This window comes from Gymnogyps californianus, chromosome 1, assembly GCF_018139145.2.
Source record: "Gymnogyps californianus isolate 813 chromosome 1, ASM1813914v2, whole genome shotgun sequence".
NCBI lineage: Eukaryota > Metazoa > Chordata > Aves > Accipitriformes > Cathartidae > Gymnogyps > Gymnogyps californianus.
Window position 1 is genome coordinate 103,514,753 of NC_059471.1, and position 25,697 is coordinate 103,540,449.

At 43.8% G+C, this 25,697-nt stretch overlaps 1 protein-coding gene across 3 annotated transcripts in view; it reads left to right on the forward strand.

Annotated features, from left to right (window-relative positions):
* TIAM1 (TIAM Rac1 associated GEF 1) overlaps positions 1-25,697 on the forward strand; it is an 84,136-nt gene that overhangs the window by 30,603 nt on the left and 27,836 nt on the right. For all 3 annotated transcript variants that reach the window (XM_050896017.1, XM_050896008.1, XM_050896000.1), the window contains 5 exons: positions 439-609; positions 6,457-6,561; positions 10,427-10,508; positions 15,536-15,622; positions 19,057-19,281. In XM_050896017.1, the coding sequence (XP_050751974.1) occupies positions 439-609; positions 6,457-6,561; positions 10,427-10,508; positions 15,536-15,622; positions 19,057-19,281 (670 nt within the window). The remainder of the gene's footprint in view (positions 1-438; positions 610-6,456; positions 6,562-10,426; positions 10,509-15,535; positions 15,623-19,056; positions 19,282-25,697) is intronic.

Below are 25,697 nucleotides of genomic sequence, written 5' to 3' on the forward strand. Positions count from 1 at the left end.
AAAATAAATGCTAAGATTTGCTATTTTGTCATTTCTAGATATAGGAACTGTAGCATCTATATCTACAACAGTTTTGTTGGCCTTGGATTGGTTTACCCAGAAACACAGTGCACTTAAGTTTTAATTTTAAATCTCTTTTTATCACTATTATTTTTTGTTGCATTCGTAGCATTCCCAATAGCCATAGGGTGAAATCCCAGGAAAAGCGCATTGTACCAGTGTAGCTGTGTGGGTGGCATGGGAAGGCACACTTTATACTGCTCAGGTAAAACTGCAAAGTTTCCTGTCCAGACAAGCCTTCAGTCTAGGCTTATGAATAAAACGTCTTCTCTATAAGAGAGCTTTTTGATACAGCGTATAATGTTCCTTACACTTGTTATTGATGAAGAGGGAGATCGTATTTGGCTGGTAGAGTCATAATGGATTTTGTCTATTTAGAGGGAAAAAGAAGTGGCACTGAGCAGTGTCCACCAGCACAATCCTGACTGTGATATTTGGGTTCACGAGTATTTTACACCGTCTTGGTTCTGCCTGCCGAACAACCAGCCTGCTCTGACAGTCATCCGTCCTGGGGACACCACCCGAGATGTGCTGGAAATTATTTGCAAGGTAAAGGCTGCGAGCGTGCCCTGGAGCGGGGTGAAGTGTCTACAACCCTGAGCCCTTTCAGTTGAACCTCATGGTGACTTTCTCATATGCCAGTGCTCAGACTGCACTGTGTTGGGGGATCAGTTGTATCTTACATGAAAAACATGAATTATAATGAAATTTTCATGCTAGCACCACACAAGAAAAATTCCTACAGCTGGAGCTAAACTTGGCATAGGTGTAGGGAGAGGAAGGCAGACAAGTTTTTGCCTTTTCCACTCTCGCCTCTGCAGTGCCTTCACGCTCTGCCTCTGCCTCTGCTGACCCCTCTCACACACCCACCCACCCACTCCCCCTCCACTGGAGACCAAGCTGTGTGCAGGACCCTTCTCTCCGCATCTGCCCCCCGGCATCCTGGCCTCCAGCCCGCTTCCTTTCACTGAACGCCCCATAGCATGGTAGTGCAGTCGCCCTGTCCTTGCCCGACCACCCTGGTTCCCCCACGCCTGCCAAGCCCTCCCATGGCCCGTTCCCTCCTCCGCCAGGCAACTGGGGTGATCTCACCCTTTCCCAGGTGCCAGGTTGTCCTGTTTCCAGGTGCCGTTCCTCCTTCCTTCCCCCTGCCGCTTCCTCGCCTCCGGCTGGCGTGGCGGAGGAAGGCACGGAATAAACAGCAGCACCAGGAGTAGGAGAAGGTGCCTGTGTTTGCTGTCTGCATTGCGGAGTCAGACTCACCTCCTGTAGGTGGTGGGAGGGAAGAGAGAGGAAAGCTTTTATCTGCATTTGTGGGGGGGTGGAAGAAAAACCACCTGGATTTCTTTGCAAGATGAAGTATCAGAGACATTTGGCCATTAAAAAGAGTTACATCTCAACAGAGAAGTGGAAAGCTTTGACAAATTAAATACAAGCTTTCAGTTCTGGCAGCTACATAATGTATGTTTTCTGCTAACTGGCTGACTGCAAGCTAGACCCAACTCGTGTCACGTGCTGTTCTGAAAAGTGAGTCCTCTTTTGTACAACAACAACAGCAAAAGAAAAGAAAACATTTATTACTATTAAGAGCTTAACTCTGGGGACTTTTAGAACATGTTGCATGTGCTTCCAAAGAGAGGGAAGGTGAGAGAAAGGCATTTGTTTGCCATAATTATACAGTGTGCTCGTCTCTCTGCCAGGTGCACTATTAAAGAGTGCTGCAGCTTATGAAAGCTCTTCATTGTACTCAGGAAAAGATGACATTTTTGGAGAGAGACATAATAGGGAAGCTTGATGACACATTATTAGTAATGATTTATTTTTAGGATTTATATTTTTCTTTGGGTAAGAGTGATTAACTCAGTGGGCCAAATCCTTAGCTGGAGTAAATTGGCGTAGCTCCACTGGTTTCAGTAGGTGCCTGCGGAGAATCTGGTCTCTCCCTGTGTGTTTGATTGTTGTGGGTGGTGGTGTATAAGGAGAAGGGGACGTGGGTGCGTGTTTGTTTTTTGAAGAGCTATTATCTGTTTCTTTCCTTTCTGTAAGAGTTTTCAGTCTGGAAAACACTGATGGATGCCTTCTTTTCTGTAGCATTTAATAATCAATCTCTTTCTTCTGTCTCTTGCATTCAGCTCATTTTTTCCCCTTTAATATCTGATCCACATCATTTCACATCAGTTTGCCATCTGCCATCTGAGAACCAGTCAAGTTCTGGTATAGTAAACATTTCAAGATCTACATTTCATATAAACCTCTTCATGTTTGTAGTTGTGGTTAAATCTATCTGTGCTATTAAACTGAGCTTGATTATTCTGTTGGAGAACATTAAGTGCACTCAAGTCATTGTGGAAAATGTGTTCTTATACTAACATTGCTGCTTGTTATTATACTGCGAGTTAGGTTTTGGAGGCTGCTTTGTGACACTTTTATGATTCAAGATTGGTGGGAGGAGAGTTTAAAGTGTGTTTTAAAGTGGTTTCTCGAAGATTTCTCCTTAGATTTGGCTAATAATGTCACTTGGAAGGCAGGAAAAGTCAGTGTATATGCATTAAATTGTTTCCTATGGATGATACTGATCAGTGTGAACATGTGTATACGTATTACTAACATTTGCATAATAGCATGTCTTAAAATTGAGTAGAAACACACATACTGTATATAGATTTAGGCAGAGCCAGTATGGAGAGAATAACACCAAAAATCAAGCATCAAAGACTACATGGCATTTAGTCTTTTAACTGAACCCGATAAAAAGCGAGAAGCAAAAAAGGTTCTGTTTTCTCATGGTTTGCATTTTTCAAATAGACCTGTGTGAGGGCCAAGAAGCAGATTTCCCCTAGGTCTCTGGGTCTGTGCTCGAAGTCTCTGAGAAGTTACTTAAGCCTGATGCTCTGTGGGCTTACTTAGATTTTGAGCTGGTGTTTTCCTACTGAAGAAGCTTGGGCCACACAAGTGTGAAGCCGGAGTAATACGGTGGGATGGCTAGCATGTTTCCATGATGCTGTCATTTCGGTGCTAATGAAGGTCTCCCCTACCAAACTGAAAGAATATGCCTGTCCCTCCCTTTAACTAGAAGGGAGCCGAAATGGATGAATAGTTTGGGTTGTGTGCCAAGCCGCTACACCACGTGGAGCCTGTTGAATCGGATCACATCCCAGGCTGTAAATTCTTCTTCAAGAGCACGTCGGTTAAGCTGTTGGGTTGTGCTTTAAATTGGGTTAGCTGCTTAATTTAGTCCAGACATAGCCAGAGTTATTAGGAGAGAAATAAATAAACCAAGAAGCTCATTTGGACTGCTAAAAGGTATTTTGGGTGGTCTCAAAAGGATATTAAAATCATTAAAGCTGCCCTGTTTCTGCTCCCACCTTCCTGCATATGGATGCAGCTAGACCAGCAACAAAAAAAGTGGGTTAATGGTATGGCTTTTAGGGCAGACTGGCTATGTCCACTTTAAGAGGACCTTTTCCTTTCACTTCAGTAGAAAATGATGCCCCTATTTGAAACAGTTTAACTACTGTAAAATTTCGAGGTAGACAAAGCCTTGCTGCAGCTATACAAATGTTAATTAACTAAATGGTGTGGCTCATGTGCTGCACCATCACAGCTTTAATGGTCATGACTCTCATTGCCTGACTTGGATGGGATTGCGATGTAGTGGATGAATGGCATCCACCCCAGCTGATGGTGTTTCTTGGAAGAAATGAGTGGCTCAAAATACATGTGAGTTTTATCCAGTGACCTCTTTAGATGATGCTGTGCTCTGACATAGTTCAGGGCTTCAGTGCAGCATTGGTCATCTTGCATTTGGCTCCCTCCTACTCTCTAAAATGGCCAGCACACAGGATTTTCTCTTAAGCAAATCTCCCTGCAAAGACAGGTGTGAAAATGGAGGCGTCGGTGGTCACCTCCACGCCTGATGCAGTGCCCAAAGCAAAGCAGGCAAAAGCCCTGTCATTGACTGCCGGGATGGTAGATCAAGCTGCCGCCTGCGGGGAAGGTTGCTCTTTTAAGATGCTATCAGGGTGCAGACTGCAGAGCGGGTTACAGGCAGGTGTGAGCACAACCCTGTCCCTGCCCCAGGGCAGGCGGTGGCTCTGAACTGGCAGTGGTGGGTGGTGGGGTGCCCCTGGCCCTGTGGGGAGCCCCGGGTGGCTGAGCATGGGCTCCCTGCCCCGCCAGTGCCGCTAAGGCAGCTCCTGGCCTGCGCCCAATGGCTGGAGGCCCCAGACTGGATAAATTCGTGTCCCTCTACAACAGGTTGTGATTTCTGCTGGCCTGGGGCAGGCTGGAAAGCGTCCCTTTGGGTCTCCTCTGCAAGGGGAGAACGTTCGGAGTCGCTGTTGGAAGCGACACGAATACCCGGCTGCGGACAGGAGCTCTCTCCCAACCCTGGGCTTTAGTCAATGACATGTAGCTTGTCAGCATAGGTCTGGCTGACTGGCGTGGCCTGATGCTGCATGAAATACAGCATGTATACGAGAGCTTCGGCAGAGGAGACCACCGGAAGATACACCGTGGTGGCAGGAGGAGGCTGCCAGGTTGCCTCGCTCCTTTTTCTGCTAGTATGGTTTTTCCACATAGAATTTTTTCCCCGCTGGCTTTGCTGTAAACGGCTCAAGCATTTCGTGGACTTTCAGGGAGACTTATCACAGACTTCTCCCTCCAGATGTGGGGTGTGCAGTCTGTGGGTTTATGTCTCCTCTATATGTTTTTGTTCAATTGGTGTGCAAGGCGCTCTTCAGTTTGTGTCTAGGGATAGTAAACTAATCTGACCAGAAACTGATCTAGGACTCCTCTGTATAATTTCTGAACCATTAGAGCCAATTCTGCTTCCCTTTAATTTCTAGGGTGTTTGTACGTGTGTGCATGTAAGAGAGAAAACTAGTGAAAACGGTCAGTAAACAATGAGCAAAGTGTGCAAAATGCTTATCAAAAAAGGAAAAAAGGGGAGAGGGCAAGGATCTCCTGCATTCAGCTCTCTTTATTTTGGCCCTGGATAGATTTCAGATTCTTTATTTAATTAACTAGGTATTTGTCCGGATTACGGAGGTTATTCCATTTCAGATCCTCGATTTCATATAAGGATAATTTGGTCTTTGAATTGGACATATTTGAACGTAGCGCTACGTAGAGTGCAGCAATAGATCTGTCTTTTTTTTTTTTTCCTTCTTATTGGTAGCTCTTTTTTATCCATGGGCTAATCTAGACTTTCAAAAATGTTCGCTGTTCTCTGAGTATTTGCTGAAGGGTTTGCTAGGTCAATGTGTGATCTTTTCCACAGGTCACTCGGTGTACATTACTCATCATCTGTGCTATGTGATTAGTCAGCTGAGTCCCAGTGTATCATCGTCTTGGCTTGAACTGGATAAGCGAGGCTTTAAAAACATAATAAATAGGCAATAATGATGTTCTTGCATGAATTTTCAGATGAGCCATGGTTTTTAGTACAACCTAGGAAACTTTGGTAATTTGCTCGTATAAAATGAAAAGGCGAACGTATAAAAGCATATAATAATGGGATTTCAAAAGTGACAGTGAGGAGAATTTACGTCCTGTATTTGTGAGTCACTTTGGGGTTTTTCATTAGCTTTAGTCAACAGTTTATGAACTTTGAAAGTAACTTCTGAATGACATCCTTTGTGTTTATCGTAATTCTAATGTGTTTTGATTACACACTGCATTAACCTCTGCTTAAATCAAGCTTATTAATCGTGCTGAGAAAAGGTCGTTAACATCTCCCAGACCAAATGCTGTATCCTCAGCTAATTATAACTAATTCATTAAAATAGTGTGACCTCTTTCCACTGGGATGTAATCCAGTATGCAACTCTTAGCTTCTTTTAGCCTTATAAAGCCAGTATATCGTGAGCTGTTTTGAATTTAGAGGACATACAGATTTTTTTTTTTATATTAACCTTGCTTGAAATTTACTACATCATACTTACTCACTAAATTATGAAGATGCTAAAAAACCCAAAACAAACAGAAAAAACTTTCCTATTACGTTTTTCTCTGTTAGCAGAATATTTATTTTCTTCCTTGCGATTTTAAATGCCCTTTGTATACAAAGGTATGCTCTGAGCCTTCTGCTGTAATAGTGTTTGCTTATTTCTGCAATAGCATGGGGGGGAGCAGAACTGCCAGATAAGCAGAACCAAAGAGGCTGCTTAGAGTACTAGCACTGCCCTTGACATCCTGGTCAGTGGTTAAATGAACGCTTATTCCTGGGGAAGAGGAGGAGGTTCAGGTTCTTGTTCAGGTTAGGAGATCATGGGCTTCTTGTGAAAGACGGTGCTGGGGCATTTTTCTTCCTGTGAGCGTCAGGCCGTTCTCTTAAGTATAGATGATGTGAGCCATTGCTTTTCTCTTCTAAAGCCCCTTCTCCGTTTCTTGCAGACACACCAGCTGGATCACTCTGCTCACTACCTGCGTCTTAAATTCCTGATTGAAAACCAGATCCAGTTTTATGTACCAAAGCCAGAAGAGGATATCTATGAACTGGTAATGCTACCTACTGAGCAAAATTAAATGATGCTTGGTAGGACACTATTAATTAGTGTTTATCTGACATTTGTAATATGCAGAGTTATGCTTTTTAACTTGCAATTATAGCGCTTTGCAGACCATAGCAAATTGGTCTACAATAAAGTAATCTCTCCAAACATTTCATCTTGAGGAGAGAGTTGGTGTTTAGCTTATGTTTGTGCATGCATGTGTCTGTCTGGAAGACAGAGAAGAGGAACAGCCACAGGTAATGTGTGAAAGTCACTCTAACATATATTTAAGCTTAACTTCTCTCAAGGTTGCCTTTTCCTGTTGTTCATATTGTCCTTGGTGGTTTTAAAGACATAGTGTTGAGGCCTAAGTATTTCTTGTTCGGATCACTTTGCCTGATTTTTAAAGAGGGGGGAAATGCACAAGAAGTTGGTTTTTTTGTTTTGTTGTTTGTTTGTTTTTTGGTTGGGTTTTTTTTTCCTAAATTGGAAGGTAAACATTGAGGTTAAAAAGCTCTGGAGTTATGTGTGAGAATATACTTTCCTAATTGCTTCAGTTGGATGTTTTCATATCATTCATCTCAAAAGCAAACTTCAAAGGAATTTTGAAATGACAGATTAAAAAAAAGACCAAACAGAATTAGTGTCGTGCTTTATGACTTTACACATGCACACTGTAAAGCTTTTTAAAGTCCTTTTCATTGGCAGTTGTTTTATTTATAAAAAGTAAAAATTTACCAGTTATGGATGCTTTTGTTCATTTAGTAAAGAAGTTGTGGGATTTGCCATTAACACTGTCAACAAAAAAAAAGAGTGAAAAAGTGCTAGTGGAGTACTAAGACTGGGAAGTGAAATATAGTTGGGAAAAATTAAAACTCAGAGGAGACAGATTTTAGCTTTCATTGCCTGGAAAGACTTTGGTGACTTGTCTTATGTTGAGAGGATGTAGGATTGACGTAGTCATCAGTTGTTTATTCTGAAAAAATGAAATTAAGCCAAAACTCTACAGTCAGTGGGATTATGTACCTGCTGAAAGATTATAATATAGATAGGTGCTGCAGGGTTATATCTAATGTAGTAACATTAAAACAACACACATTTGTATGTTTGCTTGTGTGTGTGTGCTTGTTTCATGAGAAAATTTGAGTTACTTTATTTAAGTGTTTAATTAAATGATTCTGGTGCAATATCATAAAACTAATGCCTCTATTTTTATAGTTTCCTCAATAGCTGTTTATAATATTGTCTAATGTTGATGTCACCTTGCTAGAGCTATCTTCCATCTACTAAAATGCTTTTACAGACATACATTACTGCAGAAAAGTAATTTCTAAGGATGATACTCCTTTTTCTTGCAGAACGTATCAGATATATTTAAATAAGAAATGGAGATTAAATATCCATATTCCATTCATCTCCAAGACATTAATGGTGACACTTTGTGTACTGACCCAGTCTTTCAAAAATTCACAAGCTCGGTTTACTATGTGTTAAAAATGTTACTAAGGGCTCAGGGGAGAGTATATGACATTAGGTGCTGTACCAGGCAGTTATGCTTTTAAGCATCTTTTAAATGTAAACTAAATGTTGGAGTGTTTCGGCTGAAGCTTGACGTGCCAGACTTTTTACTTTGGGTAGGATGGCACTTTTAGATGGAAGCAGGAGACCAGAGGACTCCCTGAAAATCTTGCAGGTAGGATGAGGCTGGGGTGAAGGCACTGGGGCTGCTGGAGAAGGTAGCCCTGGGAAAGGGTGCTGGGACAAGACCAAAAATGGTAGAGGAAAAAAGGGCAAGGAAGAGAAAATCTTGATTGGAAAAAAAAAAAAAATCACAAAGCTGCCATCAGAAACACTATGAGGGATTGTGGCCGCTCAAAGGGGCAATGCTGCTGCTGTCAGGAAGAAATCCTGTCCCTGGGTGCTCCCCTGTGCCTAGCAACCTCCCTGGGATGCTCCCGGTATTACTATCAAACCTCCCCGTGCAGAGCCCTGGGCCCCACGCCGGGTCCAGAGAGGGTTTCCCCCACGAGCCCGTGGTGCCGCAAGGCTGGCAGCTTCATGGCCTGAGCCACTGTAGCCCAAATATGCTGCCTGCCTTTGGTGTCGGGATGGCAGGTCCACGGGGCACAGAAATGCAAGCAGCACTTCAGGGCTGCTGCCGGACTGGCTCTCTGGTTTGGGCAGCTCAGTTGCAGTCTGTGCATCCCAGTTATTTGCCTCCCATTGAATAGAGGTTCTTGCTTGAAAACAGCGCTTTAGGATGCAGGCAGCAAGTGGCTCCCATATCCCTACGAGAGCTTGTTGGCCGTCCTCCTTGGTTCTGGTCCTGCACTCTCAGTTTAGATGACTGCAGGGATCAGACGCAAGTTTTGTTCTGAAAATACTGCTATTTTCGCTCCTTTTTTCCTTCCTCCTCTTTTAAAAACCCTTGCTGAAATCTAGCTGAGATTTTTGTAAATGTCATTTGACTCTTTTTCAGGTTCTGAACAATACATTCCTATATTTGAAAACTGCATTTTAAAAATGTTGCTAGCATGGCATCCTCATTTAATTTTACATTTTATTTTACTGTATACAACCATTTAAATGGGTATGTAACTGTTCTGTAATACCTAATACTTGCAGTTAAACAGATGTGTAAGTGCTGATATAAGCAGGAGATAAAATTATATTTTTATAAGGAAACCCTTTGCTAATGAGTTACTCTTCTTTTTTTAAAGAAATTATTTAAATACTTCAGTCCAAACACTGATGTCACTTAGTTTCAAAATGTTAATTGTTGTGAATTACTTTTTTACACACTCATACCAGCATGTAAATGAAATTAATGTTTACCTGTGGGCTCTCGTTCACCTGTGGGTATGATTTTTTCCAAAGACAAAAGGATGGTTTGTTACTTAAGTGCTAGCCTGTGCTATGGAAAAACCAGCTTCAAACCTGGTGCTAAGCCAGAGGTTTCCAGTGTGTCAAGGCTGTCTTACAAGGAATAAGTCAGGGCTGACTCCCAAAGCTGTCAGCTCAGAGCCTCTGAATATCTCACTTTGTCTGGAAAAGTGGGATTTCCCTGCCTCAGGTGGGATGACAGGCCCCAGTACAAGCTCCTTTGTTCAGAGCTCAGAGCTGGACCCGGGTACGACAGCAAGCCACACAAGACAGGAGAACGTAAGTGATTTAAAAGCGTAACATGTGTAAGCTGTGGTGGAGGGGTGTAGCCCTGCTGAGGGGTTGCTTGGCTCCTGAAAGGCAGAGTGAATTGCACCTGCGTGCGCAGGCTTCTGGGTTATTACCTAGGTGTGAATTTGTGCTGGTCTCCCAGGAAGGATGTTAATGACCATTTCAAAGACTTGGGGGCTTTTCTCGGTACAAATAAACATAAACGTGTTAAAGGTGAAATTTCATGCTAAGAAAGAGCTGCATATCAAATCTGATAGTCTTCAAACAATTAAGAAATGTATTTAAGAAACAAAATCCCTCCTTGTGATTTTAATACTATCGAATAATTGAATTCCTGAAACATCTTAATCAAAATAATATAAAAACATTAAATAATGAATACCCACAGAATATGAAAACAGGAATAGAAGCTCTGTTTCTCGTGCACTCAAAATGGTATTGACTGAATGAAATAGATGTATCCTTGCTTTTATGATGGTGGTAGTAAAACACTGCTTCCTCCTCTTTAACTGTGTTCTAACAGTACAGCTTAGTGACACTACTAGTACATCTCACACATGTGGAGAAGAACTGTTTGATAAATAATGACCACAGTCCATTTCTTCCACCTGTAATTAAAAACAAAAATCTGTTCAAAATGATTACAGTTGATGTGTCCTCCCACAGTAACATATTTTTGTGGTTTTTTTTCTATTCAGCTGTACAAAGAAATAGAAATCTGTCAGAAAATTACACAGCACATTCAAATAGAGAAGTCTGATGCATCCTCTGATATTTATGGTGAGTTTCTTCTTGATTTGTTTTTATTTTTCTGCCAAGTCAATTCTAGTGCGAGCAGGTTCTTGCTTGCTATTCATTGATATACCTGAAAGGCCTGTTGAACACAATAAGAAAAGCACATCTGATTCCTGTGCCATCCACAGAAAGCTCGCTCCCCTGCCCTGAAGCAGGACAGTTTTATTTTTAGTGCACTGAACACTGTTTTTCCTGGTGCTCAAGCTGTAGGATATGCAGCTCTTTGATGAGAGCTACGGTGGCAGAAAGGACAAATGTTTTCTTGTTCTTGTAGTTTCTCAAAACACCACCTACAGAGGTTGTGCAACTGAGCGCTGGTGGAAAACAGCATCCTTTGCCAGTTGTCACATCTTACATGAATGCCTGCATCGCTGTGTTCACAGGGGCCCTGCAGTGGGGCTTAGGAGAGGGCTGCCACTGTGGCTTGCTGCTGCTAGCAGGCTAGAAGGCTTTCCCCCTCCTCACTCCTTCCACCAAGCATGATGGCAGGGATGCAGCCAGGAGCATCGCTGTGGGTGGGAGGCATCTCGAGGTCTGCGGCCCGGCAGCTGTCCCAGGAGAGCCTGCTTGGCCTCTTTCCCCAACTGCCGGGGGCACGCAAGGTGGGTTCCTGTCTCGCCCCAATGTTCCTGAGGCTGGGGCAGCCTGGCTCCAGTGCATGCCCAGCCCTTGAGGATGCCCCATGGACTCCTGGAGCCAGAATCTGACATGTCGTACAGATCTGTGCATAAAACATAAAGCAGGGGAAGTCCTCCCTGTGTAATTTCAGCAAAATCCCTAATCTTTACGTGGGGGTGGTCATATTTCTTAGCTTTCAAGTATTTCAAGTTACAGACCTCCAGCCTGGCAAGTTTGCCCTTTGGTCTGGCAATTACGGTTCTGTAGGGTATTTTAAAGTCATTTGTGCAACCTACCCTGCAGGAAGCCAATCTGCATCTTTTTACTGTTTATATAAGTATTCTGTTTTAATGACTAGAATAGTTCTGAATCCCCAAACTGCTTATTATACAGCTGCAGGCCATTTGAATATTGCGCTCTGCTACAAAGCAGTGGTACTGACTGCAGTTTGAATATTGAAGGCCTAAGAAAGAAATATTAACCAGCACAACGATGGCCCTAGGTTCGATAATTATGTTGTGCCTGAAAGCACTGCAAGAGTTAGGGGTATTGTGGCATTTCCTGTTTATTTCTTTTTCTTCTCTTTTTTTAAGTGATAGATGGGAAAGACTGTGAAATGCACTGTCATGTCCTGTGAAATGACATCAACTGTGTGAGACATGGGATGTATCTGTTCAGTGGCTCCGACCCTGCAGGGAGTGAATGCTAAATGCACCCCAAAAAAGCTGACTTTGCTCTCATTGAAAGAAAATAGCAAAGCTTACTTTGACTTTAAATGGCAGCAGAATTTCTGTAGTCTGTATGTGTCTCATAGAAACAGTACTATGTGTTCATACAGTGACAAGTATGTGCTGAAATACATGTGTGGGGGGGAGCAGAGGTGAAGTGTTGATCCTGTCTTGGTGCTGGGGAAGGCTAGCGTTCCTCCTGAGATCCTTTCCCATCCTGTATGTTAGGTACATTTGAGTTTTTAGTTCTTTTAGTCTCTTTACAGAATTAGCATTGCCAAGATGTACTTTTACAATCCGGAGAGAAAGATACAGCACATTCACAAGCTATGGCAACACGAAGATCAGAGCTTTAAAGTTTCGGCATAGGTTCTTTTCAGATTGGTTCTCAGTCAGCTGGGCAGCGCCTGGGGCTCAGCCCCTCACAAGCACTTCAGCAAGTGCTGGGAACAGGGTCAGCAGCCAGTACTGCAACCGATGTCTAGGGTGCTAAGGGACTTTTTGTTCTGATGATTCTGATGAGTTTTTTCTGTGCAGCTTTGTTCAAGCCTTCTCATACTTCTTGCCCATTTTAAATACATATGTCCAAATTCCCTGTGCCTTTATTCCTTCAGAAGAACTAGACAAGTCTTCATTTTGAAAATGGATGAGATTATGAAAATCATTAGTTACATTACCTGTTGCTGTTGCTAGTATTCCAGCTATAGCAATAATAATACTTGTAAATCACGTTGAATTTTCAAGATACTTCACAAGTGGCTATTCATTAATCCCGGCAATGTAGACTTAGTGCTGTTATCTCCATTTAGCAGACATGGTATCAAAGATAGGGAGGTGAAATGCTTTCACTAAGGGTGCAATTAAGACAGGCCAGTTCAGCTCACTAGCCTGGCAGAAAGATAATAAAAGAAGTGAATAGCTGTCTGCTGGCTTTGCAAGCTGTTTTGGGCTGGCTAAGAGATCTGGTGCCAGGGAGGGGGCAGAGCTGCTCCTTCAGGCGTTCACAGGCCTTTGGAGCAGCTTCGCCATCATGCCTGAGCGCACCACGAGTTCAAGTGATGTAAAGAGGATGGAGCAGAGCATTTCAGAGAAAGCTCACTTGGGAACATTTTGTAGTGTTTCTACTCCCACCAGTGTGCCTGTGGTAAGAGGCACTCTGGGAGTGTCTGGCCAGCGTGTTGGACCTTGCCAGCGTTAGATCTGTCAATGTGATGCTGTTGCTGATGCCAGGGCACATACGTTCTTGCCTCTTTCACTGGTACCAGCCTCTTTGCAAAGGTTGTGTGGGCAGAAATCAGGATGCACCAGCAGTAAGAACTTATTGCTTCCAGCTCCTGTATGTACTGGGAACATGCTGGCATTTTTGTTAGCAACTGTCTGTCTCAGGGGGCCGAGGTAATTTTCTGGAGATGGATTTGTTCAGGTATTGTGCTGGTTTGGTGAGGCCATGTGCACTCATAGATGCAGACTTTTGTTCTCTTGTCATCAAAACTTTGCAGTGAAGAACAGGCTCTGTCTGGGTCACCACCCATCTCTTCACACCTGTGTTTCAGAGTCCATGCACAGTTTGATAATAATCTGTTTGGCAGTGATGCCAGCTTATGCAATCGCTGTCGCTTCCACCCACTCCTGCCCTTCCTCTCATGCAATACTAGTACACGTGTTTGTGTGGAGCACCTGCAGAATTCAGCCAGATGGAAACTGTACATTCATACTATACATGTATATATACAAACTACACATACCTATGTGTACACACACACACACACTTGACTGAGGTATTTCTCATCTGGATGAGTTCCCTGCTCTGCTTTACTGCATGGCAGTGAAAGCACTGGCACTGGCACTGCAGTGGGGCAGGCACGCTACTTCAAATTGTTTATGAGATCCAGCCACTATCACAACTGTGGAAATAAAACAGTTTATCCACACTTGGGGTATGGTCACATACCCGGTCTGTGGAGGGGTTAAGTGTATTTGTGAGATGACCATTTCAAGGCTGTTGCCAGTTGCCCATCTCTCATCTCTTAAAGCTGATGACAACACATGTAATTGCTCCTTACACCTGTTCTGCCAGTAATTACTGTTCAGGATTTATGGGGGTTTTTTTTGGCTGAAAGATGAATTAAAAAGCAGCTACACATGCACTTACCCCTGACAGATTGGAGGAGGCAGAGGTCTTCTCATGGAGGAGAATGGGAGCTTGGGACTGCTTGGGCGTGCTAATCTCTTCACAGTTAGCCACAGTGAGAACTTGAGATGCAATTCAGCCTTGTTTTAACTGTATGGTAGTTGGCTGCAAAACAGCATTTCAGTTGCAAAAGGGTGACGGTACTAGTAACTGATAATTTGTGCTGACTCAAACTGCAGTCTTGGGCATGCTCCACTATGCTTCTGGTTAAGGGTTTTCCAGGTTGGCTTTGTGGTGATGACAACCAGTAACTACTATATTTTACAGCTGCTCTTTTGTTTAGTCGAGAGTTTTTCTCTCTGCCAAAGTTGGTGTGTTGAGTGAGCTTCACGAATTCCATTTTATTCAGGCTGAGGAGCTTGCATGCAGATTCCAAGTAGCTCAGTAAGTCGTGAAGAGCCATATGCTCCTTGCTTCTAGGCTGCCACATTCTTCCCCCCCTTTCTTTTTTTTTAAATGATGGATGAAAAAATAACTTCTCATCCATAAGCATCAACTTGAAGGGAGTCCTAAAGTCAGAACAGGCTCCCAGCACATCTGCTTCCTCTTGGCTGGTGGCTGATTCCATGTCAAACAAGCGTCTCCCTCCAGAGGTTTGTAAATGTTTTTCTAGTTGGAAAAAAGAGAGAGCAAATGGTTGCCTACACCCATTGAGGGAGTAATGAAGTTTCAGAAAGGCAAATGTTCTGCTTTAGATAACTCTCAACAGTAAATAAACAAACCGTATTTAACTAACCACGTATTTCCGTTACACATTGTTATCTTACACAGTGTCAAACACAAATGGCAAGAAAATCACCAGAACCAAACGTAATGGTACCATTTGCACTGTTTAAATTAAGGCTGTGTCAGTACTTCCATTATAAGGCTGTTCTGTGAGTCTTTAATGTAGCTATGAAATGTGCGCTGAGCTGAGACTTGGCAAATAACAGGTCGTGCCAGGAGCAGCTGAGAAAAGAAAGGGGAAAAGGGAAAGTGGCATTTTTACAAACTTGTCCAGTCCAGGAATTTCAAAAAGTAAACATTGGCATTCTGCTTTAGCAGGAGCTGTTATGCCTTGTCTGAGTTCAGGATGGCATGTCAGCCATAGCTCTCCGTTTCCTGGCTTTTGTCGGTTTGGGTCACAAACCACAGCTCTGTGCAGCAGCTTTGTCTGCAAACAGCAAAACTTCTTGAAGTGACCTTTTGTGGCAAGAGAATTGGAAGTCTGCTCCAATGTTTTGCAGCTCTGGTATCCTCAAATAAAGCTGTAGATGATTTATATATAAACTCAGAAATACAGTTCAGATTTTTGTTAAAGCCACTTTCATTTTTTAACTTTCCCTTTACGTTGGTAAAGGTTTATGGGAAAGAAGGGAGGAATTCCCGACTGCTTGCTGCAGGGACAGCCCAGCCTTACCTGTAGTGCGTGCAGTTGTTAGGACATGCTGGAAGTGGTTAGCTTTTTCTAACCGTCTCACTGGGTATCTCCCTAGGTTTCTCTCTGTCCTCCGTGGAAGAAGAAGGGATTCGTCGGCTGTATGTGAACGGCGTCAAAGAGACGGGCCTGGCTTTCAAGAAAGGTAAAAGACTTTTTAAAGTGCTTTTGTTATTGTTTGTTTAATCCTGGTATAGACCATGAGCTTATTGGGATGGGAGCTTTACAAACACACCAAACCAGGGTCCCAGTCCAAAAGAGATCATGGTCTTTTGGGAAGAACCTGAGGTACTGAATACATGGCTGTTCTGCTCTTGGGATCAGCTATGCTATATAGTCAACCTCTTTTGATTTTGAGTTGCTATGTATGTAGCAGGGTCAGCATGTCCCTTGCAGCTAGGAAGAGGAGCAGGGGTCTTCTCAAGTCAGTCATTGCAAGATAAATGGGTACAGTAGAAGTCATCATAGTGCTCTCTGTGACTGGGATTATTGCCTCTAGTTTTGCTCCCAGCCTTTGCAGGAAGCATGACAGCTCTTGGACCAGAATACGGCAGAGATAACTAGGCTCCCGGGCTCGTCCCAGGGCAGAGCAGGATATGGTTTAACTGCAGCTTACCCACGCTGAGGTCAACCCTGACGCTGCCATGTCCTTACTACTTTTCCCATTCATTGCCCTTTCCAATGTGCTGGCACTGCTGCTTATGCAGTCACAGGATGGGCTGGTCACGGAGCTGGGCACCTGAAACCTAAACAGATTTTAAAGTATAACATGGGGAGCATGAAGAGTGAGAAGAGTCTCATCTCTTCATAATCCATCAGTGTATGAAGGGTCCTCAAAAACACCTTCAGAGTTTTCTTAGCGAGTGGTTATATGGTCTTGCAGAGCTTATTCAACAGTTAGCTGTTGCCGAAAGCAATGGAGGCTGGTCTCTCCCAAACTGCTCCAGCCCTTTGCCTTGTGCTGACTCTGGCACTCTGCTGAGCCGATTCAGCTCACCATCTTGATAGAAAACTGCTGTGGCAGAAATGTGTGGCTGGTTTTCTGACCTGCTAGCAAATGGAGTTGGCTTGTGTTGCAGTGAAGCAAGTGGCAGAAGTGGCACAGTGGAGGAACAGGACTGTGCAGACAGAAACTGGGAAGGAAGAAGCAGGGAGCAGGGGAGGGGGAGCAGTTTTGGCTGCAGGGAGCCTGGAGTTCAGCTCAGCTGTAGCCTCTAACCCCAACTTAAGAAAACCACATAGGTGGTTCTGGAAGCTGCTGTGTGTGTCTATTAAGCTTGAAAAGACCATCTTTCTCTTTCATGTCCCTCCTCGCCCCACCTCAGCCCCATATGATTCCCTGGCTGACAGGATGGGTATTCTGCCAAAAGCCCTGAACGGGGGCTGGGGGGCGGCTCTCTGCCAGCCTGCCACAGGGAAATAAACCCCTGTGGGTTTCCTGTGGGGAGCAAAGAGAATACGGGGGGGGGGGGGGGCGCTTCAGCAGGGCTTCCTTATTTTGCTTTTAGTTAATATTTGAACAACAATTTAAATGAATGCATGAACACAGACTGCCTCCTGTGGGGCTGAAACGCTAAAACATGCTTTCAGTGATATGTTGTTCTTCATAATTGATATACAGAGCCACATCTGTATGAACAGTATTTGACAGGATATTGTGACAAGATACCCAGAGTTAGCAGAAAGTAGGGAGGAAAACTCTCTTCCTCCCATTATTTACATGCATGTTTGCATTTGACTGCACTTCCTATAGTAACTCTAACCAGATGAGATACAGTATTTAATTTTCAATCTTTTATCCAATTATAAAACTTAAATTTTATTTTCTCCTAATAATTTTTATGATTTATCTTTTCATTTTTTCTGTTGGTCTGCGTTAGCTAGACCATTGTTGGAATTTGAGGTGCTTGATTGTACTGAGATAGACATGATGCTTTCTCCCAAATGATTCAAAACCAGGATTACAAAGAGTAAACAAAGCCCCAGCTATGATGTTTATGGTTGCAGGCATATTAATGTGCTACTATTATGACATGGCATCACTAAGTAGAGTAAATGAAATAATGCAAAATGCTTGACTTGCCTTGTTTTGTCCTTGTTTCAAATGTGATTTTATGGTCCATTTACTTTGTAGCTATTCTATCTAGTTCATTTTATGCTCTCCGAAACTGCATGCCATGCTGCAGTTTCTGGGCACAATTACGTGCATTTAGAAAGATCTCAATTTTCCTAAAGAAGACTGAAGGTCTTTAGCCTCCTCCCTTCCACGTTTCTTTTTTGAATACGGGTAGGTAATCTGTTTCCTGGGGGATGCAGCTGAGCTCTGCTCGCAGCTCAGGCGCATCGAGTCAGGCCTTTCATCTGGGCTTTGAGGGTAGCAAAACTCGTCCTTTGCATGATTGCCCAGCCAGAGGACTGTGTGGCACGAGAGCAGGTCACCCCCACAGAGCAGCTCTTTCGACCCTGTAAATTCCAGCTTTCATCCCTGTTCAATGCCAGGACAGTGACTGAGATGCCATCGCGGTCCTGTTGGTGGGTTGGTGGCCATTGCAGAGTATGCGTTCCCACTGGCCATGGCCAGCGGGCTGGCTCCTGGGGGGATGCCTGTGGGGGACTGCCAGCGTCACCCTCAAGTGGAGACGAAAGCTGCAGCAGCAAGAGCAGCTCCGACAATCGGGGCTGTCAGCACCGGCATGCCCTGCCGCGCTGCTGCCTGCCTTACCCTAAAGATTATTTGGGATTAAACCCTGGTCCAGCTTGCTGTTGTTAGTCAGAGAGTGGGCCTGGCTGGCTGAGGGGAAGGTCAGATTTCCTGCGGCACCTCAGAGGGCTGCACGTTGTCTGTCAGCATCGCTGTGTCGCCCCTGAAGCGAGCAGGAGTCAGCTGTTTCCTCTGCAGATCCCCTTCTCCCTTGGGTACTGGTGCCATAAATAACTCCTGAAATCAGCTTGGAAAAAAAGCATGACTAACTTACCAAGCGCTAAAATTTGCCTTTTGAAGATCTGTTTGCTAGGACGTGATTCAGACAGGGCCAGAGAGGAGGCTATCTGAAGTCCTACACCATACACCTCAGCTGAGTGGGAAACGTTTTCTGTCCTCCTAGGTATATGGGTAGGTGACCACTTCAAATAAAAGCCTTCACTTATATGGAAAGTTAAAAGCAAGAATCAAGCCAGCCCAGCTACTCCATCCTTCCCCCATCCTGTGTGCAGCACCTCAGAAGTCTGACTCTGTCCTTTAGTATATATTTATTTACGAGCAATGTGTTGTGTAGGGTGACTTGATGTACAGCAGCTGTTCCCTTGCAGAATGATGTGAAGAAAAAGGGGATATCTTGTTGCTGGTACACTGTGAGGGACTTCCTGGGCACCACACTCTTAGGGATGGTACTGGAGTACCAGCCTGACAACAGATCTCGCAGAAGTCCATCAAATTTCAATATCATTTGCAGTCATAAATGTTTATGTCTAGACATAACACTGTCTGGCACTTCATAAACACCCAGGTGAGCTCCTTGATGTCTGTGGGTAACAGAAACGTTACTGTGCAAGTCTTACCTGTTCCTTTCTGTGTTACAGGCCTGAAAGCTGGTGATGAAATTGTGGAGATTAACAAGAAAGCTGCTGAGGATCTGGACTCAGCTTTGCTGAAAGATGCCCTTGTTCAGCCTTCGTTGTGTCTTACCGTGCGCACCTATCCTGAGATAGAGGAAGGGCAGAAACTAATGCAGCCACCACCACGTCGCTTGGAAAACCCATCTGACTTGAGTGACAGTGCACTGGCATTTGCTGGGAGCAACCAAGGTATTGGGTTCAATGTAGAAATTACCAGGAGGAGGATTCATGCTTACAATGTGCTGGTGTAATCCCGTTGATCCCAGCATGTAACTTCCATGGTGGAAGTGAGAGGAATTATAGTCTGAATGCACTGGGCAGATAATACGTGGGCGCTCTGGAAGCTGTAAGGTATAATCTGCGGTAGCAATGAAGGATGACTGTGTACATGGTTAGACTGTGAAATGTGTCATCGCCAAATGCATGTCACATCATCTAGCTGTGCCTACAGTGAGTTGCAGAACTAATTGCTCCCTTATGGGCTGCTCAGGAGGTGCCTTTACCTCTGGATTTGCCCACAGGATATACATATGGCAGGGAAGGAAGAGGGGTAAGCATTCACCCTCTCTGGGATTAGCCAGGAGCACAGGAGCCTTGTGTGTTTGATGAGACGCATAAATAACTCACAAGGACAGTTCAAAACACCTAAAGGTAGGTATTGCCATTAGAGCCAAACATATCTAAGTGGTCCCACAGCACACTGCGGTGGGAAGGGGCATTCCTGCCCATCATGCTGCCCTGTTCAGAGAACTGAACTGGCAGAAATTAGTCTGTAGCAAATATGAATTGTTTGCCACTAGTTTAGCTTCCTGAACCAGCTGAGGACAAGCACCCGTGCTGGGATAAGAGAAATGGCTGCAGAAGAGCAGGACTGCCGCCTTGGCGGTTGCTAGCCGTTACCTCTGTAAGACAACAGTGTTGGGAATTGCACTGGGATAGCAGAAAAGCTCCTGCACCATGTCTCCTCTTACTTGCCAGCTTCTAAATGCACCCGCTGTACTCGAAAACAGAAGAGGATACTGGACGTACCTGCTTGCTTTAGTTTTTTGGAATAATTTAAAATACAGGAAAAATTCATGGAATGGCCAAAAAGAAGTAGTTTCTAGATAATCAAAACTATTCTGAGCTGAGGTAAATTTTGACTTTCAGTCAAAAGTAAATGGCGTCTGAATATGTCAAAATACTTTGTTTTCTCCCCAAAGTAAAGGTTTCAGAAATGTCAAAATAATTGTTTTCACAACTGTGCATTTGGAATAAAAAGCTGGAGTAGGAGCGGGGCTGTTAATGCACTTCACCGGTGTTAAAGTCAGCCTTCTCCCAGGACGTGTCTGTCTGATTGCTGCAGTTGCTCGGTGTAGGGGCTTCTGGGGTGAGTCTGGGTGCAAACTGGAGCTAACCCAGGAGCAGTGTGAGTGCATTAGCATGATGCTGAGCTGGAGCAAATGAGCCACAGTGAAAGACAGTTTGCTTGGGCTCAGGACCAAGCTGACTCATGTCTGCCTGCAAAGGGTCAGAGAGGTACGGCCTGCCTTTCAGCATTTCTGGATGCTGCTCTGGTTTTGCTTAAAATATTTGCTGAAAGTGATCTAGCAAAAATGCCATTGTTCAGGTGATGGGAACGCGTAGTGGGGAAAGGGAAAGCTGGACCCCTAGTCTGACTTTGGGGAGTGTGATATTCATAGCAAGCGGAATAGCGTGTGAACAAGAAAGCTTCAAAACAGCTTATTGCAAATACCTCTGAGGGGACTGATAAAAGCAACCTCATGTAAGATGTGGGATAAATCCCCAAAGGCAGTTAAAATTAAACATTTTCAGAAGGACATTTTTGCCTTTTAATTTTCTTTGAACTTTTCCCAGTTAGGCTTTTGTGCTGAAACATGAAGCTCATCTTGTACATTTTTATAGCTGGCCACAAGATGCCCCCATTTCCTACTTAACACCAGCTCTTCGCAGGCCCCATCCTTTTGTCCTTGCCTGTGCTTTTTCACTGAAACCCCGAGTGCTGAGTCCTCGTACCCTGACTTTTCACTGAAGTGAGTGTCTGCCCTGGGTGCAAAGAATTGGGAACTGGGACTTTTGTATTTATGCAACATAGTGATTTTTAAGGCAGAGCAGTCACATTTTGTAACACAGGGTCTCAACAGCTGGTCTCAACAAGTCGTTTCTCTGCCACTGTCAGTTCTCTGCATCATTATTTTGAGGGTCTTTGAGGGGTCCTTTTCCTTGCTGAGGGTAAGATAGTGCACAGTTTGCCAAATGTGTCTGAAGAGCCTAGCATTTGCCTTTTAACTTTGTCCAGTAATAACCCTGTGTGCCCCATGTGAAATGAAGACATAAGATGTGGCTGATGGACATGTCACAGCAAAATCAGACCTTCTGCCTCTGCTGCTTTGTAGACACAACTTCCTTTGTGCTGCTCTCAACTCAAGTCACGTCTGTCCTCCTTTGTAAGCTTCTCCTGAGCTGGGTTTTTGTGTTTATTGCAGTGGTGTGGAATGGTTGCTTGTTTTTCCATGTCCTGCAGTGAGCGTATGAACTGTCTGGTGGGCCAAAGTGCCTCCTTAAATAGCTCCCCAGGACCGGGGATAAGCTTCGGGGCTTCCTTTTCCCTTCAGATTTCTCTTGGTACTGCTGCCCTTCACTTTTGGTGTGCTGTAGTCAGCTCCTTCGCTCTCTCTTTCAGGCGACAGGCGGCACAGAATCTAGAGCTCTCTTGGCATTTGCTTTCCTTCAAAACGCAGCAAACGTTGAGGTGGGAATCGCCTTCATTCCTCCTCAGAGGAAGGAATACTTCTTTAACCAACAGAAGCAACACAGTAGCTCACCAGCAGATGTGCAGGTGTCTCTGGCAGCTTCTGAAGGCACCTGTAGTTGCCATGTGAAATATGCCTCTGAAGAAGGACGTTAAGACGGTGTTTAAAGCTAAACAACGCTGATGCTCTAATTTGGGATGACTTAGCCTGAGGTGGGAGTGAAATCAAGGATCTGCACCCAAGTGTGCGATTGGGAGGCAGGTATTTTGCTCTTCCCCATCAATTTCTCTCTATTTAGGTGTTTGTAGAACACAATGTTTTACTGAAGTCTTTCTTCTTCTGGCCTTGTGCTTTTTCAGGGATTCGTTACCTAAAATGAGATCCACATGAAATTTTAAGAAGGATTACGTGCTTCTATTTGGGACATTGTGGCTGTATCTTAGATTTTTGGTCTCGGCTCCACAGCTTCTTGTAGAGAGCAGTCAAGTATGAAATACCCACTGACCCATTTATTTGTGTCTTTTTTGATTACTGGCAGTTTGGCTGGCTAGGCAAATCAGCTCAGTGATTTCTGTTACATGCTTTATTTATAGCATGCAGATTTTTTCTTCAGTCCTGAAGTAGTGTAGCCCCCCTTTCAGCAGGGGGGGTGAAACATTGCTGGGCCAGAATGCCAGCAGGTATAAATCACCTGTAGGCACATCCATTCTCCAGAAATTCAGGGTCTGGTTGACCGGTCATGCTGATGTCATTTTTTTTAAGGAAGCTTTCCTAATGCCTTATTACTCAGTGGAGGTCTTCCAGGAGCAAAGTGGTGCTGTGTTTCTGGGAGTCAACCTCCCTGAAGTGACTGCCAGTGCTCCTGTTAAATATGACGTCTCTTACAGCTGTTTCATTATCTGGAACTACCTTGTATATACTGAGGTTGGGGCTGGGGCTGCAAATCAGCTCTGTGGCAGTGGTTACTTCATTGTGTTTACTTAACAGGTTATTCTTGAAATGACCTTGGATTTTATATCTCTAATTGATGTGAAAAATATCATCTTGGGTATGATATATACTTTCCCCTAGGAATTTGCGCTGCATCAGGCTTGGAGAGCCACAAGTTTTGTTTCTTTCATCTATTATTGTTTTTCCTGGCTTTCAGTCTTCTCTCCTGCTAATGCAGTCTGCATAAATCTGGTTGAGGAGGACTAGCTCTCATTCTGTCTGGAGCCCTGCAGCATGTTTTCCTTATTGCCTAAAAGGATCAGTGAGAGCTGTCTCCCCTCCCCATGAGGAGTGTTTTGTCTCCCCATTCTGCTCCACTCAATCCAGGGAATGAGAGGCTGAAAGCTGGAAACACAGCATTTCATCTCCCCAAAATCATAAAGAAGATATTTTGTTATTAGAAGGGGATTTGGAAATGGGAGTAGTATCCGTGTTTGTTTGTGGTCTCCCCACAATTCACTACCTTTTTTTACTCTGGGATAGAGTTTCTGAGGTTTAGGCTTTGCATGCTCCTGTGTTTTGGAGCCCTCTAGCATGAGGGATAACTCTGCAGGGATAACTGTGAGCCATATAAATCACCATGCAGAATGTATAAATGATAAAAAAGAAAGTATACCTCTGTTTTGAATGGGTATATTAATCTTCTAGATACGATGCAGCTAGGTATCTTTAAGGAGTCTACTATTTTGTCATTCAGAAGGCGGGAGAACCAGAGGCTGAAGTTAACACACACTCTAAAGACTATGGTATAAAACTGAAACAAACTTTCATTGCACTATAAGAATGGCCACTATTTTTCATTCCATCCTCGTCCTGTCACAGGTCGCCTTAGGCTAAGTAATTAGGATTTCAGAACAAGCTGAGACTAACAATAACCTTAATTTCTTCAGGGTTATTTTCCTGAGGCAGATGACTAATTTCATATCTTTTGTAGCATGTTAAAAAATATTGTTATCATTCAGTGCTTGATTTAACAATTCCAGGGGCGTGTACTGCAGCAGCAATCTGAGGGTCTTGCATATAATTAATCAGAGATGTGCAGAACTGTTGTTCACAAGATCTGTTTTCTAAAAGCTTAAAAGCCAAAGCTCAAGGATGTTGGCTCAGTCAGAATTGCGTTCAGAGGTCTCATTCCTGGCTTTTCTAAAGTCTGCCTGAGCTGCTGTTGAAATAAACAGTATGGCTATTAGCACGTTAGTTTTTGCATTGTGGCTTTGGGTTTCTGGCCCTTTCCATTTTAGCTGCGGTAAGCATACCTGCTCCCTTACTCGCAGATTTCTAATCTTAATATTCTTGCTGTGTTGCCGCTCCCCCTGCCGGCTCCGTGAGCCCGAGGTTGCAGCACGGTACTTGCAAAAGAAAAGGCTGTTTTTTCTGATTGCAATGTCCCTGGTTTCCAAGGTCCCTGAGCACATGCTTCATTTTTACATCTGTGAAAACTCCTGTTTATTCCGAAGGGGCTACTCAAGCATATTACAAGTGTTTGACTAGGCTCCTGACCTGGGGAGGGTGAAAAGTGACCGTGGTACAGTTGGTACAGGGCAGGTTTCATTGAATCTGCGTTTTTCCCAAGAAGAGTGAACGAATTGAATGACATTCAACATAGGTTTTTTCTATACTTGCACAATTTATTGCCTAGTTGAAATGGAAAAGGAAGCAAGAGTTCTGTCGAAAAGGAAAGAGAATTATGGGGCTTGTTCTGTAGCTCTCCAGGAAAGGCAGAATTCCCAGTTTGTTCCTATACTGTTCTTTGGTCACTCACTTGACTGTAACTATGATAGCTGTAACTGGATTTTACAGGTCTTCGGAGACGTTATCAACGCTGTGGGTCTTCCCAATGGGACAGAATACCCCAGTGTAAAAATGATGTTTTCTTCTTTTATGTTTCAGTGTTTCAAAGCTAACCAGAATTCTTCTAAAAAAGAAAAAAATGCATGCTTACCATTTTGTTGTGGTTTAACCCCAGCCGGCAACTAGGAGTGAGTGCTCGCTCACTCCTCCCCGCCTCCCAATGGGATGGGGAGGAGAATCGAAAAAAGATAAAACTCGTGGGTTGAGATAAGAACAGTTTAATAACTAAAGTAAAATATAATATAATATTAACAATCATGATAAAAATATAATAATAATAATTGTAATGAAAAGGAATATAACAAACAAAAAAAGAAAAAATGGAAAAAAAAGAAAGAAAACCCAAGGAAAAAAACCAGTGATGCACAATGCAGTTGCTCACCACCTGCTGACCGAGCAGCGATCCACCCCTCCCAGCCAACTCCCCCCCATTTATATACTGAGCATGACGTTCTGTGGTATGGAATATCCCCTGGGCTAGTTTGGGTCAGCTGCCCTGGCTCTGCTCCCTCCCAGCTTCTTGTGCACCTGCTTGCTGGCAGAGCATGGGAAACTGAAACATCCTTAACTTAGGCTAAGTGCTCCTTAGCAACAACTAAAACATCAGCGTGTTATCAACATCATTCTCACACTAAATCCAAAACCCTGCACTGTACCAGCTACTAAGAAGAAAATTAACTCTGTCTGAGCCGAAACCAGGACACTTTTTTATTGTAGATTTGTAGCTGAAATTTTGTCTCAAATAAAAATTTAATCTGAGAGACAGTTCCCTAGCAATTTGTATTAAAATTGTTCTGTTTATGACAGATTCTCTTTTGAAAGGTACTCCATTGTCATAATGGGGCCATTCACCAGCAGCATTTAGAAATTACACTTTCTGTTTAAGGAGGTTGCTGTTGAACTGCCCAAGTAAGTGATACTCTTTTTTTTTTAAGACTACAGTCAAACATGAGCTGCTGAAAGCACTTGGCCACTGAAACCTTCGCAGCACTTCTCACAGGAGCACAGACA